General features: G+C 48.0%; 1 protein-coding gene across 1 annotated transcript; it reads left to right on the top strand.

Moving 5' to 3' along the window:
• Positions 1 to 649: 649 nt before the first annotated feature.
• On the top strand, positions 650 to 4,513 carry Vax1 (ventral anterior homeobox 1). The gene is made up of 3 exons (XM_076835158.1): positions 650 to 890; positions 1,992 to 2,179; positions 3,941 to 4,513. Exons 1-3 carry the CDS (start codon positions 650 to 652, stop codon positions 4,511 to 4,513), a joined length of 1,002 nt encoding a protein of 333 aa, XP_076691273.1.
• The last annotated feature ends 9,929 nt before the right edge of the window (positions 4,514 to 14,442 follow it).

The following is a 14,442-nucleotide window of genomic DNA, read 5'->3' as shown; positions in this document are numbered from 1 at the left end:
AAAAGTTTTTCTGGAAGTGTAGGTCTTTGATTGTGTGTTTCCTGAAAGCAAGACCAATCATTTCCGTTTATTCACTGGCTAAACCCCTACTTGATTGGGGACAAGGACAGAAACCATCCATTACGATCTGATATATTATCCAAACAATTTAGTGTATTCATGAGGTAACCGAAACGTGGGGGCTGCGAAATTACCCGTAATCAATTGCAACAGCGAGTGTGCGTCCCCCCGGGTGTCGGACAACTACAACTCGCCGTCTCAGTAACAGGCGGGAGCCGCAGCATTTCGGAGTTGCGCTGTTCGCTACCTGATCGCCAGGCTGGGGACATTGGACGTGCTCAGAAGACGCGGGCGCTGACGAAGCGGCCTCGCCGCGGCTGCACCGGGATCCTGGACCAGACCCGCCGCCTCTCTGGGAGCGCGCCACTCTTCCGTCGCCGCTGACCCGCCGGCGGCCGCCGAAGCCGCCCCGCGGGGACATTCATTCTTGCCGCTTGCCTCTCTCCAGACTGAGCTTAGAGGCTGCGTTGTAGGGGTTTTGTCCCCTTCTGCTTCTTCTTTTTTTTTCCTTTCTCCTTTTTTTTCTTTCTTTCTTCGTTTTTTTTTTTTTATTATTCTTTTTTTTCCCCTCTCTCTGTGTGTTTTGCCTATGTTCGGGAAACCAGACAAAATGGACGTCCGGTGCCACTCGGACACCGAGGCCGCCCGGGTCTCGAAGAACACGCATAAGGAGAGCCGCGAGATCAAGGGCGCGGAGGGGAACCTCCCGGCCGCCTTCCTCAAGGAGCCGCAGGGCGCCTTTTCCGCGTCGGGCGCTGCGGAAGATTGTAACAAAAGTAAATCCAATTCCGCAGCGGACCCGGATTACTGCCGCCGGATCCTGGTCCGAGGTAGGGATGGGCAGGGCTGCTGGGCGCGTTTTTTGGGGGCGACTCCAGGCCCGGAGCAGCGCGCCGCCACCGACCACGGCCGGCGGGAGGGGTTGCTGGCTGGGACTTCGTAGAAAGTTGCTGGCCCTCCCTGCCAGGGTGCGGCCGGCCGCTTGGGACTTGAGCTTGGAGCTCACCAGCGCGCTGTCCAGGGGACTCGGCCCTCCAAGCTCGGAGGGCCCCCCTCCCCCCGGCCAGGTTGCCGAGAGAGCCGAGGGGCTGAGCGGACGAGGCCAGCCACCAGGCTGCGGCCTCCGACCTGGGAACTCCGGGAGGATGTGAGCGCGCCCTAAGAGCTGGAGGACCTGCAGAGAGCTGGCCTGCAGGCTCCTGCGCCCTGGCAGGCTGAGCACACCCCAGGGAGCGCGGGCTTCGGCCGGCCAGTTGGCGCGCTGGGCCGAGGGCCTAGGCGCTGCGCTCCGGGCCTGGCCGCCGCTGCCAGGAAAATCGGCCGAGCTGGGTGGCAGGGCTGCGGTTGTCGACTTAGGGCTTGGTTCGGCCTCACTTGGGGCGCAGCGTGCGCTCAGCCCCGGCAGTGGCGGCGGCGAAGCCCGGCCTCAGGCCGGCGCCGCCCCCGCCAGCAGATAGCCAGGCCCCGCGGGCCGGGATTCCCTCCCTCCTCCTTCTGCCGCCCGAACTCGGGAGGGCCAGAGACCCGGGGAGGGGGTGGGGACCTCTGGAGCTCTGGAGCGCAGGCTGCTCCACAGCCTGATGCCCGCAGGACCCGGGCTGGTCCGTGAAGGCACCCTCAGGCTACAGGGAACCCGGGTCGCGCAGCCGAGGTCCCCTAGGCCAGAAGGAACATCAGTCTATTTGGAACTGATTTTTTCCCCTCCCTTGTCTGGAGGGCTCTACAGAGACGAAGTCTGGTCCCTCCTCTTGTCAGTGGCGTGAAGTTAGCTCCTTTGCCCCGCATAAACACTCGGTGCCTTTGATTCCCGGCTGTGGCCGCACCCTCACCCCCCTGCGGACTACTGGGTACTGTGTCCTCTAGCCAGCTCTGGCTAAGAAGGCGGAAGGAGAGGGGAGGGTTCTTGATGCCTGACATCTCCCCTTCCCCAGATGCCAAGGGGTCCATCCGAGAGATCATCCTGCCCAAAGGCTTGGACCTGGACCGGCCCAAGAGGACACGCACGTCCTTCACGGCGGAGCAGCTCTACCGGCTGGAGATGGAGTTCCAGCGCTGCCAGTATGTGGTGGGCCGCGAGAGGACAGAGCTCGCCAGGCAGCTCAACCTCTCTGAAACCCAGGTACTAGGCAGCCAGGCTGCGCACTGTTCGGCAGCAGGCTCCCTCCCATCCACCTCCCCCCCCCCCCCAGCTTGTTCTTTCCCACTACTCAATTTGACTTTGGACAGAACCTCCCAGGGGAAGTGGAGGAGATGGGCCAAGGGAGGAGAAAGGGCAGAGGCTTCCTCCCCTTCTACAAGTCGTCCTTTTCCCTCTGCATCCCCAAACCTTGCGCACCTTGGCCTGGCCCAGGCAGCACCAAATCTTGTCCTGTAGGAATTCTTATTGGTTCCCTGTCTTAAGAATTTGTTTCTTACTTCTACTCTATAAAGACGGACTTTTTGCCTATTTGGGCACTCCATTATTGGCCCGATTTCCAGTCACTGACCACTTTGTGTCAGGGGCTTTACACAACTCTCAAACCCATTTTGCAGAAAGGTGTGCGACTCCCAGAGACCTGCCTGTGCAAATTTGTCTGCCCTGGCCCTGTGTTTGTTCTGGACACAGTGATGAAAACCACTCTGAACTGCTAGGAGGCTCTGCCTGCTGTGCCAGTGGGGTGAGGTATGGGAAGGGTAGCAGATAGATCTAGGGTCGGTCCAGGGAGCTAGCACTGCTGACTGTCTTTAGGTCTTCTTTACATTGAATCCATATGTTGTCCCTGAAGCTGGCCTTGTGAATTCTGGGCCTAGAGTCACTGTAAAGTTGAGAGCTTTGTCCTGCAAAGGCCGTTTTTGGGGCTGACCAGGCCATGTTACCAGTTTGACCTACTAAGGCAGTCTTCTTTCTGATGACAAGTCCTTTCCCTATGCTCACCTCTGAAGTAGGTGGGAGCATTTTAGGCCTGGAGTTTTGGAAGAACTCTTGAGGACTAAGGATAGAATAGATGGGATGTTCTTTTAGAGGTTTAATTGGCATCATAACTTATTAATCTAGACAGGGTAGCCTTTCCATATAGCTGCTACATTCTATTCTAGGTAACCACTAGGTCAGAAGAAGGGCAGAAGAAGAGGAAGTGAACTGGGAGGTTGGGATAGGGTAGTAGTATCTCTCAGTCTCTGGTCTTCTTCCCATGATTCCAAAGTTCATGATGGAGAGCAACAGGAATGATAGATTAAAAGTAACATGCAGACCTTCCAACTCAGCTGGCAGTGATAGGAAGTGGAGAAAGTTTAGCCTGTAAAATACTTCTTCACCCAAATTATTTCTCTAGAGCCCCCTTTCCTGCTTGCTGTTAGTTCTTGGTCAGTTCTTAACCCAAAAGCAGGCTTTACAGCCTTCAACAAGAGTAGCAGTTCTGGAGCTAAATTTGAGCCTTGGGCCAGGGGCCTGGTCCAGGAAGGCCAAAAACATTGCTCCCCATCCTCCTTGCTTCCCGCTAGCACTGCATGCCTAAGGCCTCACAGCATTTACCTGAAATTCGGGCTCTCGGGCTGAGCTGATTCACTTGTCTGTGAGCCCCCAATCCTGCTGGGGGTAGGGCGGCAGCCCAGTGAAATCCCTTCTGGTTGTGAACATTTTTATCACTTTGGTTTTTTTAAACGGCCCCGGCCCGGGCCTGCTTCCGTGACCCGGAAGCGCAGCCCAGTAGAGCTGTGTCCCCCTCGTGGTGGCGCCAGCTTCCCCCGCAGCTCGGGTGCCCGGACCTCTCGGGCTTCGGGGTGGGGCTGTGGCTAGGGCTGGGGCAGGGGGAGGGCCCCAGGAGCCCTCGCGCCCCAGGAGCCCGCTCCCTTTGACGCTCCTCACTCCTCTCTCCCACCCTTTCCGCGTCCCCGCGCGCAGGTGAAGGTCTGGTTCCAGAACCGGCGCACCAAGCAGAAGAAGGACCAGGGCAAGGACTCGGAGCTGCGCTCTGTGGTATCGGAGACCGCGGCCACGTGCAGCGTGCTGCGGCTGCTGGAGCAGGGCCGCCTGCTGTCGCCGCCTGGTCTGCCCGCGCTGCTGCCACCGTGTGCCACCGGCGCTCTCGGGTCTGCGCTGCGCGGGCCTAGCTTACCCGCCTTGGGCGCGGGCGCAGCGGCCAGCTCGGCCGCCGCCGCCGCCGCCGCCCCGGGCCCGGCGAGCGCCACATCTCAGCACCCGCCGGCTGTGGGCGGCGCTCCCGGGCCGGGGCCCGCCGGGCCCGGGGGACTGCACGCGGGAGCGCCGGCCGCCGGCCACGGCCTCTTCAGTCTGCCGGTGCCCTCGCTGCTTGGCTCCGTCGCCAGCCGCCTGTCCTCCGCCCCATTGACAATGGCTGGTTCGCTAGCCGGAAATTTGCAAGAACTCTCCGCCCGATATCTGAGCTCCTCGGCCTTCGAGCCTTACTCCCGGACCAACAATAAAGAAGGGGCCGAGAAAAAAGCGCTGGACTGATTTTAAGTGTTTCCCTGTATTTATATTTATAGTATCTATTGTGGTGATTATTTATGGACTCCAGCGCGTTAGGCGCCCAGGGCTCCTGCGCAGGCCTTCTGGCTCCCACCAGGCCTCTGACAGCTCATCTATCCCACGGGCTCTGCGACCAATTTCATCTCACTTAGGCTATTTCCCCCCCTCTACCTTTCCTTCTTGTTCCCGCCCCTCAAACTTCTTTCTGAATCCAGGAGTGATCCAAAGAATTGGGGGAAATGCCCGAATTAGCCAACCAATGCCCCGCCCTGGAGGGAAGAGACTGGTTTTAAGTCCACGGCACAGGACACCTGGTCTAGATCGGGCCTCCGAGCGAATTATTCCTATGAATATTTGAAAGAGGAATTCTGCACGCAAATGAAGAAGCGTGCAGGTTTCTTAAGACCAAAAAGGAGGACAACTCCTTCCTCTTGCCAGAGAAATTAGGGCTTTTGGAAGTCCTTGGGCCCCACTTTGCAGACCTCTTTGGATAGTCGGTGCACACTCAGCTTCCTGGCGAGACACATCCCGCTGAGTTTTCTCCCCTTTAGGAAAACTCCAATCACGGTCTCCCTTAACCCCAGGAAACAATAAATAGAGCATCATGGTAGGCATGGTGGTAATAAATTTAATCTAATCAGCAATAAAGAGTAATTACTACGTAAAACCAGATGAAGTGGAACCAGTTTTTAAGTACTGATAATAATGGCGTTTGGAAGGGGTAAGAAAATTCAGGACAGGAAATGCGCCATGGGGCAATACAAAATTAAAGTTCCCAGTGTTGTGATTTTAAACAAAAATTTGGGGGCGGGGGAAGCAAAAGAAAAGTAAACACCGCTTAATGAAAGAAAATTTTGAATCTTTTCTCCCAGGCTGTTCGGGGCGGTGGCCGATAGCTTCCCGCTCCTCTGGGAGAGAGCCTGGTCGCCAGCGCTTTGCCCCACCGTCCCCCAGACGCGTGGCTCAGGGCAGAATTGCTGGGTTTGGAAAGGAATCAACACCCATTGCCTCCCCTCCCAGATTCTCGGGTTCACAAAACCTTTCAATCCAGGAAACGCCTGGATCTCAGAGCAGATTTTGCAGAAGAGAAGGAAGGGACGCAGCCAGGATCGCCGGGAGGTCTGGCCTCTGTCGCTTGTCTCCTTGTCCAGAAGGCTCCCTGCGTGGCTGAGAGGAAAGGCATCCCCTCCCGCACCCTAACCCCAGGGCTTCAGTGGTCCCAAGTCAGCACCGCGACCGCCAGGCGCTGGCGCGGCCTCACCCCTCGCAGCAGCGACAGTCCCCACAGGCACAGCCACCCGCATTTTAACCAAAATTACAGACCCAGACCGCGAGTTGCCGCAGTGTCTAGAATGTATTCATCGATCCGAGCGAACGCAAAACATTTTTAAAATAGTAACTTTATTGTAAATTATTTACGTCGGAAGCTCCCCCCCACCACCACCACCCTTTTTCTTTCTTTCTTTCTTTCTTCCTTTTCTTTTCCCCCCTTAGGCAAATAGTGGAGAAAATAATGAACGTTTCAAACGCGGGTAGGTGTCACTGAATCCTGGCTACTAACATTGTTCTGAATGTTTTGGATATTTGGATGTTTTGTATTTATGTGGTGAGAGTGAAATATATATATCTATGACGATAAATAAGGTGTATTTTTTGTCTTATATTTGAAGGATAAAAACAAAAACAAAAACAAAAAAAAAGAAGATGAAAAAGAAGACCCAGCAAACGATGAGTCTCTGTGTAGGGACTCCAAGGGCCGGGTGGCAGCCCCTGCAGTACAGGGGCCCTGCGACTGGTACCCTGAACTCCTGGCATGAGGTCTGGGGAGCATTTAGGTTCCCAGGGAGTCAGGGACGCCTGACTACGAGTACCTGGTCCACTTATTTGATCGTCTTGCTCTTGGCTTCTATTTGTTTCCATGGCGCGGGTCCCTTGGATCCTACCCCCTCCATCCCCCACAAGTTTCTTGGTTTATTTAGGAACTTGTCTTGGGGCAACCAAAAGTTCCTGCCTCCTAACACTGTCAGTTTCTAGAGTTTTCCAGTTGCATGTGCATTTGGACTTTTGTGCAGTTATGGGGGGAACAGGCTAAATGTTCTTTTCTTCTGACTTAGAAAAGACTGTCTGCCACCAAAGAGAAACTTTGAGAGAGAAGGATACTGAAATAGTTATTAATTCCTGCAAGAAGACCTTTCCCTCCATTTGGTCCTAGGACATAAGCGCTGGTGCTGGATGTAGACAGAAATCTGGGGAAGCTAGTGTGTACAGCCCCGGGTGCAGCGCCAGAACCCGATACAGCACCCCAGCTCTGGACCCAGCTTGTAGCATCTGCACATCTGGGTGCATCTGCCAGCATCCCCACTTTGGAGCATCCAAAAGGAGGTTGTGGCACAGTGTGGCCAGTGAAATCCTTCAATGGGACTGGGATGCTGCTGGTTTGGGTTTTGGCTTTGAGCTGGCAGTTTTGCTGAACTCAGAGCAGCCATTCCCGGAGTGTTCACTTTTGTTTGCTCTCTTGGATCTTCCTCTCTTTCTTCTTTTCTCTCTTGAAGATGCTTCTCATTTCTACTCTTTCTACTCCTCTCCTGTAGACCCCTTTCCTTCCTCTCTAGTGGTCTGCCCCCCCCTCCTCCTTGCTTCTCTCCAGTGTCTCTGAGCGCTCTCTCTCTCTCTCTCTCTCTCACACACACACACACACACACACACACCCTTTTGGATTCTTCCTTCTCCTCCCCTGGTTGCCACAAGGCTAAGGCAGTGTGTGGCTCTGGCTACATTTTCAAGGTTGGTGACTGGGGTCCCCCAGTGGTGAGAAAGGAGGGAGAAGATGGTATAATTTTATGGAACAAAAGAAAAACAAAATCAAGCTTTGGGTCCCCAACCAGCTCAGCCTTCTCTCTTAGAAGCCTGAGTCTGAGACCTTTCTAAGCAGATCTGTCTTTCCACCTCCCCCATTTCTCCTTGTGGCTTTCTTGTCCTTAAAAGGGGAGTGCACATCACCTGTCACCTCTCTGTGCACACCTCCCTTCCCTAGCTGGCTTTGGGCAGAACTGCTGAGCTCTTCATCTGCCATTCAGAAAGAGCAATTGTTCTTAAAGAGCCTCTTATGCTCAAAAAATAATCACAATTTTAATTAAAAAAAACATTTGTAGACAATTCATTTAATTTTAGTACCTGACTTGTTTTGCCTCCTCCCCTAAAGGCGCCCAGAAAACTGCCTTGGTGAGGTCGCTGGCCTCTAACTGGACACTCACAGGGCAAGGAAGAGGCAAAGGCTTCCATGCCAACAGCTGGCTCTGCCTGGGAGGTGGGGGGGTGGAGCTAAAAGGAATCTCGTACTCAGGCTCACACAAAGCAACATCCAAGTTGTTTCAGAGCAGAGAAGGAAAGAAATCCTCTCACTAACCCCTGTGTGTTGGTGGTCAGGTGGGAAAGATGTGGGAATCGCTTGGGGAACTAAGCTGGGGCACTTGCTCATATCCACGCTTGCAGTTGTCCTAACCTTGGGTCAGAATGTATTCCTATTAAATAACATTTAGCAGCTGCCTGTGGTTTACAAATCGCATTTCACGTAGACCATTCTTTTATTTCTAATGGTGGCTTTTGGAAGTCCAACCCCATTTTAAAGATCCACATATAGGATTGGAGCAAATGGTTTGCTCAAAATCACATGGCAATTCCCAGGCACAAGATCATGAGCTCTCTATAGGTCCAGGTTCTTCCTCTTTTGGATTCTTTCTCCCTCTCTCCTTCTCTTCCCCTCTTCCCTCCCTCCATCTGTCCCTCCCTCCCTCCTCCTTCCTTCCCTCCCTGTCGGTGGTGTCTCACTCATCCTACCTTTAACTTATCTGCATCCATATCCGCTAACTCCCATTTCCCAGTCTCTTTCTTCTGTGACAGCTGCTGAGTTTCACCTGGTGCCTTTATCAAGGCATGTGAATTTCTCCCGGCCAGTCTCCCACCTTGCTCCTTCACTCACCTCAGGAACAGCTTCTTTAAACCTCTTAACCTCTTTGATCTTATACTTCCTTTAAAACAAACAAATAAACAAACAAAAACCTTTTTTAAAAAAGTTGAGGTACAACATCCATGCTGTAAGCTCCCTGTGGTAAAGAACATAAAACGTAAGCATACAAGTTGATGAATCTTCACACACCTACACACTTGTTCAATGAATTCCTTTAAGCTTCTTCTACACAGTGTCTTTTTCCGGTTTTGAAAGAGGTGGCATCTTATTGGTAGGCTGTTGTTCCGTAGAAAACCTTTTCCAAAAGTTTAGAAATCATGTCTCTTCCAATCCCCTGACATATTGAATTTAAGTAACTTAACTTAAATAGCTGATCAGAGCTTAAAAATTGCTAGAAGCTTTCTGAAGATTCAACCTGAAGACCAACTGCTTCAGAATCATCTGAAAACAGGCTAAAAGGCAGATTCCTAAGCTTCAACTTCACTTGAGGAATCACAAGCTCTGGATTGAACTCAGGAATGTGCATTTTAAACAAGTTTCAAAGTGATTGTCATTGCACTAACAATTGAGAACCAGTGTATAAATGACAAGTCCCCAAACAGCAGTCTGCAGCCTCCAGCCTCTAGCCCAGGGCCTGGCATTTGGTAGCAATACAACAAATGCTTGTTGAACAAATCAATTCACTTTTCTGACATGGTTTGAGTTTCTTGGACCACATCATACTAATGTAATTTAACACCGCTTTTTACATTGGGAAATTCTTACATTTGGGAGTTGTTTTTTGTTTGTTTGTTTGTTTGTTTGTTTTAACTGGAATATTTTTCATCTTGATGGAGCAGGAGAGGAAAGAGGGATCAACTTTGGTGGTTTCTCAGGTTTCAGGGGTCTTTTATAAATCTAACTTTGACCACTTTGCTGGGGAGACTGCTTCCCTCCAGAGCTGGTGGTTTGGAAAGGGTAGGGGGTGAGTCTACAGGTTTGCTGAAAGGCACTCAGACGCACCCCTCTCTTGGTTGGAAACTGACATGGAGTGGGAATAGAAGCAGAAAATCACTTGGGTAATCTCTGATTTATATTCAATATGAAATGTATTTTTCATTTAGAAGCATATTTGCTTAACCTCTCCCATCCCCAAAAAGAAAATAAATATTGTGCTCTATGTGGTAGTGCTGTGTCAATTCTTAGAAATAAATCACATCATATATATGTAATATATATATATATATATATATATACATATATATATATATAATTTTTCATATAAAAGTCTCATACAAACCTTCACATGAACTTTTTCATATAAAAAGTTTTCTAGGTAGGTAAATATGTATATTACAACAACATATGCATTTATACGCACATATACACGTTCCTCTGTATCTCACGAGCTAAGGATGCTGGTTTGGTGCATAGAGGAAAAGCAATTTTATCTAGGATTACTAGTTGGGGGCTCTGGAGTCATAGTAACCTGGGCTCAAATCCCAAATCCACTGAGTACAGTCTGAAATAAATGACTCATCTGGCTGCTCTAAGCCTACTCCTAGGTATGTCAAATGAAAATGAGCTTGGCTCCTTCTGCATAGAATTGTCACGATATTTAATTGGCTAAGAAATATAAAGCATCTAGCACAAGCCTAGTATAGATCCTCGAATATTATTTATTGTAAGACTGTAATAGTGTGGCAACTGATGATCTGAGATTCTCTCTGGGCCTCAGTTTCCCCATCTGTGGGATGAGGGGATTTCCTGAGGAAGCTTTTGGAATGTGGTTGAGCCAGTTATGATGGCTTGACTCCCCTTGCCTTTAGATGGGGTATCACAACCATTAGTATTCACAGCATTCTTTGTTTGAACCCAAAATGATAACTTATTATTTGAATAACTTGTCAGACAGACCTCAGGATGTCAGTTATTAAACCATTCTCAGTCCTGTGGGGATTGCTTCATCTGAAGAGAGCCACATTGCCCAAGGTCATGTCCCATTTCCTAAGATAGTTTCCCATGACTGATAGACATGGGAAAAAGCTTTGCACCCTGTATTTGGATAGCTCTACAGGGTCACCCCATCTTCCAAACTCCATGAAGGGTTGGCTGAGGTTTCTGTTGAGATCCCAATGCAGTTTGACTTCTCCCCATTACAGCTTCCTCCTTCCCCCTTCCCAGTTGGAGTGAAGCACTCCATAACAAACTCCTGAGTGCTAATCTCCTTGTTTCTTGGGGAAGTCAGGTTGAATGAAATAGTATGGAAAGAGCATGGTAACTGGTAAAAGTGGGGAGGAAGCACTGAGGGTCTGCTGCATAGGATGACTGAGAGCAACAGGGGAAGAGGAGACAGGTCCTGGAACACCATGTTAATGACATCTAGATTTTACTCTCAAGATAATGGGTAATTCATTAAAAAATTCTCCAGGGAAGATCATGAGATCATCATTGTTCAGCGTTTTGAAAGAGCTTTGGCAGTGTAGGGAGAATTCTAGGAGGGGTATGGGAATAAGGATTCAGAGGCAAAGACCCATTAGGGAACCACTCCCATAAGGACAAGACAGAAATGATCATGTTGGTGGTGGATCAGTTGGTGCTGTGGCAACAGAAATGGAGATCAGAGGCAGATTCAAGGCATTTTGCTGAGATAAAATTAGCCTCTCTTAGGATCAGACTAGAGATGACTGGTTTCAAGATTGGGTCCAGGTGGAACTTGGAGACTGTTTCCCCTGGCATCAGAAAGGGAATTAGATATGGAACCTGTAACAGCGAAGGGGCTGAGTGAGGTATCTGGGACTCTGAGGCTGGTAAGTTCCTGCGGAGGCTTGTGGGAAGGCAGGAGGGCCACAACCACCTATGCCTTCCCTAGCTTCCATTCTCCCCAAGTGCAGCTGAATTCTGGACCTCAGTCCCTGCCTGTTCACCAACTTTCTCCCTTACTGCACTCCTATGACCCCATAATTTGGCATTCGATTCCATTATCATTGCCCTGCCAGAAACTTCTCCCTTGGCTTACAGAATACAGGTCTCTAGCTTGGTGTTTCTGCAATGTGTGTGAAGTGTCACTAAATTGTTGACTATGAAGTAGAATATGACAGAATAGCAAATTGGGAGAATGAATGAGATGTACGTGCAATAGTTTGGTGTTTCCAGGTCATTTTTATGCATTTACACACACACACACACACACACACACACATACACACACACATACACCATTTTAAGGTCCTTATTTTTTTTCACATAAATAGGTTCATACTATACATATTGTTTGGTGACTTTTCCCCCATTTAACAGTGTATCTTTGAGATCTTGTTGGTACTGTTCGTAGAAGTACCTATTCCATTAAACTCAGTATTTTAGAGTTGGATGTATAATAATTTGTTTAGCCATTCACTTATTGGTGTATATTTATTCTCCTCCTCCTCCTTCTCCTCTTTCCTCTTTTCACCTTTACCAATATATTTCTGAGAACTTTCTTGTATATATACTGATATTCCTGAAAGTGGAGTTATAGGGTCAAAGGATATATATTTTGAAAAATTTAGTAGGTATTATCAAAAGTTGAATGATTTATATTCTCGCCTACAGTTTCTGAAAATTAGATGTAATGTTTTGATATTATATCATTTGAGGCTCTTTTATGTTAATTTCTCAAAAAAATTAGTGTTCAAAATGCATACAACATAAATTCCTGAAGTTATTGCAAATCCTGGCTGTTCCTTTTCTTTTCTGAATTGATTATTCATCTTTTATATAATTGAGACCTTACTAAAATTAAAAAGATTTATTTTCAAAGTGATAAGAAGTCTAATTTCCAAGGTTCATTATAAGAAAAAGCTGTTTGGGTTCTCATTCTAAAGAGACAACCAACCTACAGTTTTGTGGGGGTTTTTTTTTTTGTTGTTGTTTGTTTTTTAGTTGTCAATGGATCTTTATTTATTTATATGTGGTGCTGAGAATCAAACCCAGTGCCTCACACATGCTAGGCAAGGCTCTGCCATTGAGCCACAACCCCAGCCCCTCAACCTATAGTTCATTGACTATTTTCCTTGATCTCTTACTTCTTTTCATTCATCTCCTCTTTCTACCTTAGCTCCTCTCCTCCAAACATCTCAGTTTAGTTTTAGAATTTTGTGGGGGAGTTAATCAATCTCTACTTTTCACATTATAATGACAAAATAAGTCTATTCACAGTTAAGCTGTGTACCATGTATCTTAATGAATCCATTTATTTTCTTGTGTGCCCTAGGATAAGAGTTTCCTCATGTTTAAAATTACTTCTCTGTATGCTAGTGAGTAATTCATTTCTTCAAACTCTACCATGAGTGTAAATCTCTCTCTAAATTCATACACAGCCAATATCCTCTCAGTCCCATCTTTCTAGAGACATCAAGATATTTTTGTCCTGCACCAGTCGAGATTTCTGATTCACTTGGCCTGTGACACAGTTATTTTTCTAGAAACTTTCTTCACCATTAATTCTGAGCACCATTATCCTCTCCTGGGGTGGACATCTTATTTCCGAGATTCCAATTCCATGTCTTCTCTTTGATGATTTACTCCTTTATTTTGGTGGAATACTTCCTCCTTTAGCTCCTTGAGAAGTGATACAGGGATTTTTTTTTTTTAAGTTTGTATGTCTGAAAGTATTTCTGTTCTAACTTTACACTTACATAATTATATACGTAAATAGAATGGTTGGTTGTAAATAACTTTTCCTTAGCATTTGGAAGACATTACTTTATTGTCTTCTACCCTCCAGTGTTGATGTCAATTCCAATGCCATTCTGGTTTGTGATCTTTTAAATATGACTCTTATTCCTTTCTCAAAGATTTTAGGGTCTTTTCTTTGTCCTTAGTATTCTGCAGTTTCACCAAATGAGCTTGGAGTTGGTAATTTTTATATCCATTGTGCTGGTATTCAGGGAGACTTCTTGGTTGGAAAGTCATTGGAAATGTTTCTTGATATTTTTTTTTCATAATTTCTCTCTCTCTTTCCAATACTGGAGACTGAACCCAGGGTCACTCTACCACTGAGCTACATTCCCAGCCTTTTTCTATTTTTAAATAGGGCCTCACTGACTTGCTGAGGCCAACTGAAACTCGTGATCCTCTTTCCTCTGCCTCTGGTGTTGCTGGAATGAAGGGGGAGCGCCATTCCTGGCTTCCTTCCCTCTTTTTCATGTGGTCTTTTTTCTCTAAGTTTTTCAATAGTCTTTCTGGTTCACTGTGTCCAGAAAATAAACCTCTAGTCTTCGGTTGAGATGACAGAAGTTCTGTCCCCTGGCTATTCAGAGTAGAGAGGATGGGATCAAACTGGGAATCCAGCTACCTCCTTTGTGTGTTGGGGATCTTATATCCTGCAAGATCCTTGCAAGATCCTACAAGACCCTGTACCCTGCAACCTTGCCTAACTAATCTCTTAGTTTTGAAAGTTTATTTTGGGTTGGAAAGTCATGTTTTTGTTTTTTCAAGATGAGTTATGGCACTTCATGAAAAAGTATGAGTGTGGTTACTGAAGAATGAAATGAGTTTATTTTTCTTTCTATAAAATAGAGACTCTGCTTCCAGGTGGGGCAATAATTACTAAATTTATTATGACATGCTCCATTCTCTTAGTTATTGGGTTAAACTTCTGGCCTCGCTTCCCCAAGACGTTAGGGCCTGTTCTTACAGTATCATGATTATGATTCAAGAGCCAGTCTCCTCCTTGTCCAGCATGTTATTTCTCAGAAGGGAGGGATATTGGGTGACTAAAGGAAATTCTCTCCTCAGGATAAGAAAAGGCAACAGGAAACTCTCTGAAAAGGAATGGTCGTAGGTTTTGTAACTGGCCTTCTACATCTCTGGGAAGACGATACTCACCTCTCGGTCCCATTAGGCCACCATGGCTGCAGTGCCTGGGTCAGTGAGGCAGTCTCCTCCTTCACTGGTAGCTTTTCTTCCCTTCAGCTGGTCCTCC

The sequence above is a fragment of the Callospermophilus lateralis genome, chromosome 15 (genome assembly GCF_048772815.1).
Source record: "Callospermophilus lateralis isolate mCalLat2 chromosome 15, mCalLat2.hap1, whole genome shotgun sequence".
NCBI lineage: Eukaryota > Metazoa > Chordata > Mammalia > Rodentia > Sciuridae > Callospermophilus > Callospermophilus lateralis.
The sequence above is the reverse complement of the archived record's forward strand: the minus strand, read 5'-3'. Positions and strand labels throughout refer to the sequence as shown.

Excerpts from the sequence above, each read along its gene's own strand:
- Vax1 (XM_076835158.1), top strand. The coding sequence starts at position 650 with ATGTTCGGGAAACCAGACAAAATGGACGTCCGGTGCCACTCGGACACC. Across the intron at positions 891-1,991 it reads CCGCCGGATCCTGGTCCGAG|ATGCCAAGGGGTCCATCCGA; the intron begins GTAGGGATGGGC and ends CCCCTTCCCCAG. Across the intron at positions 2,180-3,940 it reads TCAACCTCTCTGAAACCCAG|GTGAAGGTCTGGTTCCAGAA; the intron begins GTACTAGGCAGC and ends CCCCGCGCGCAG.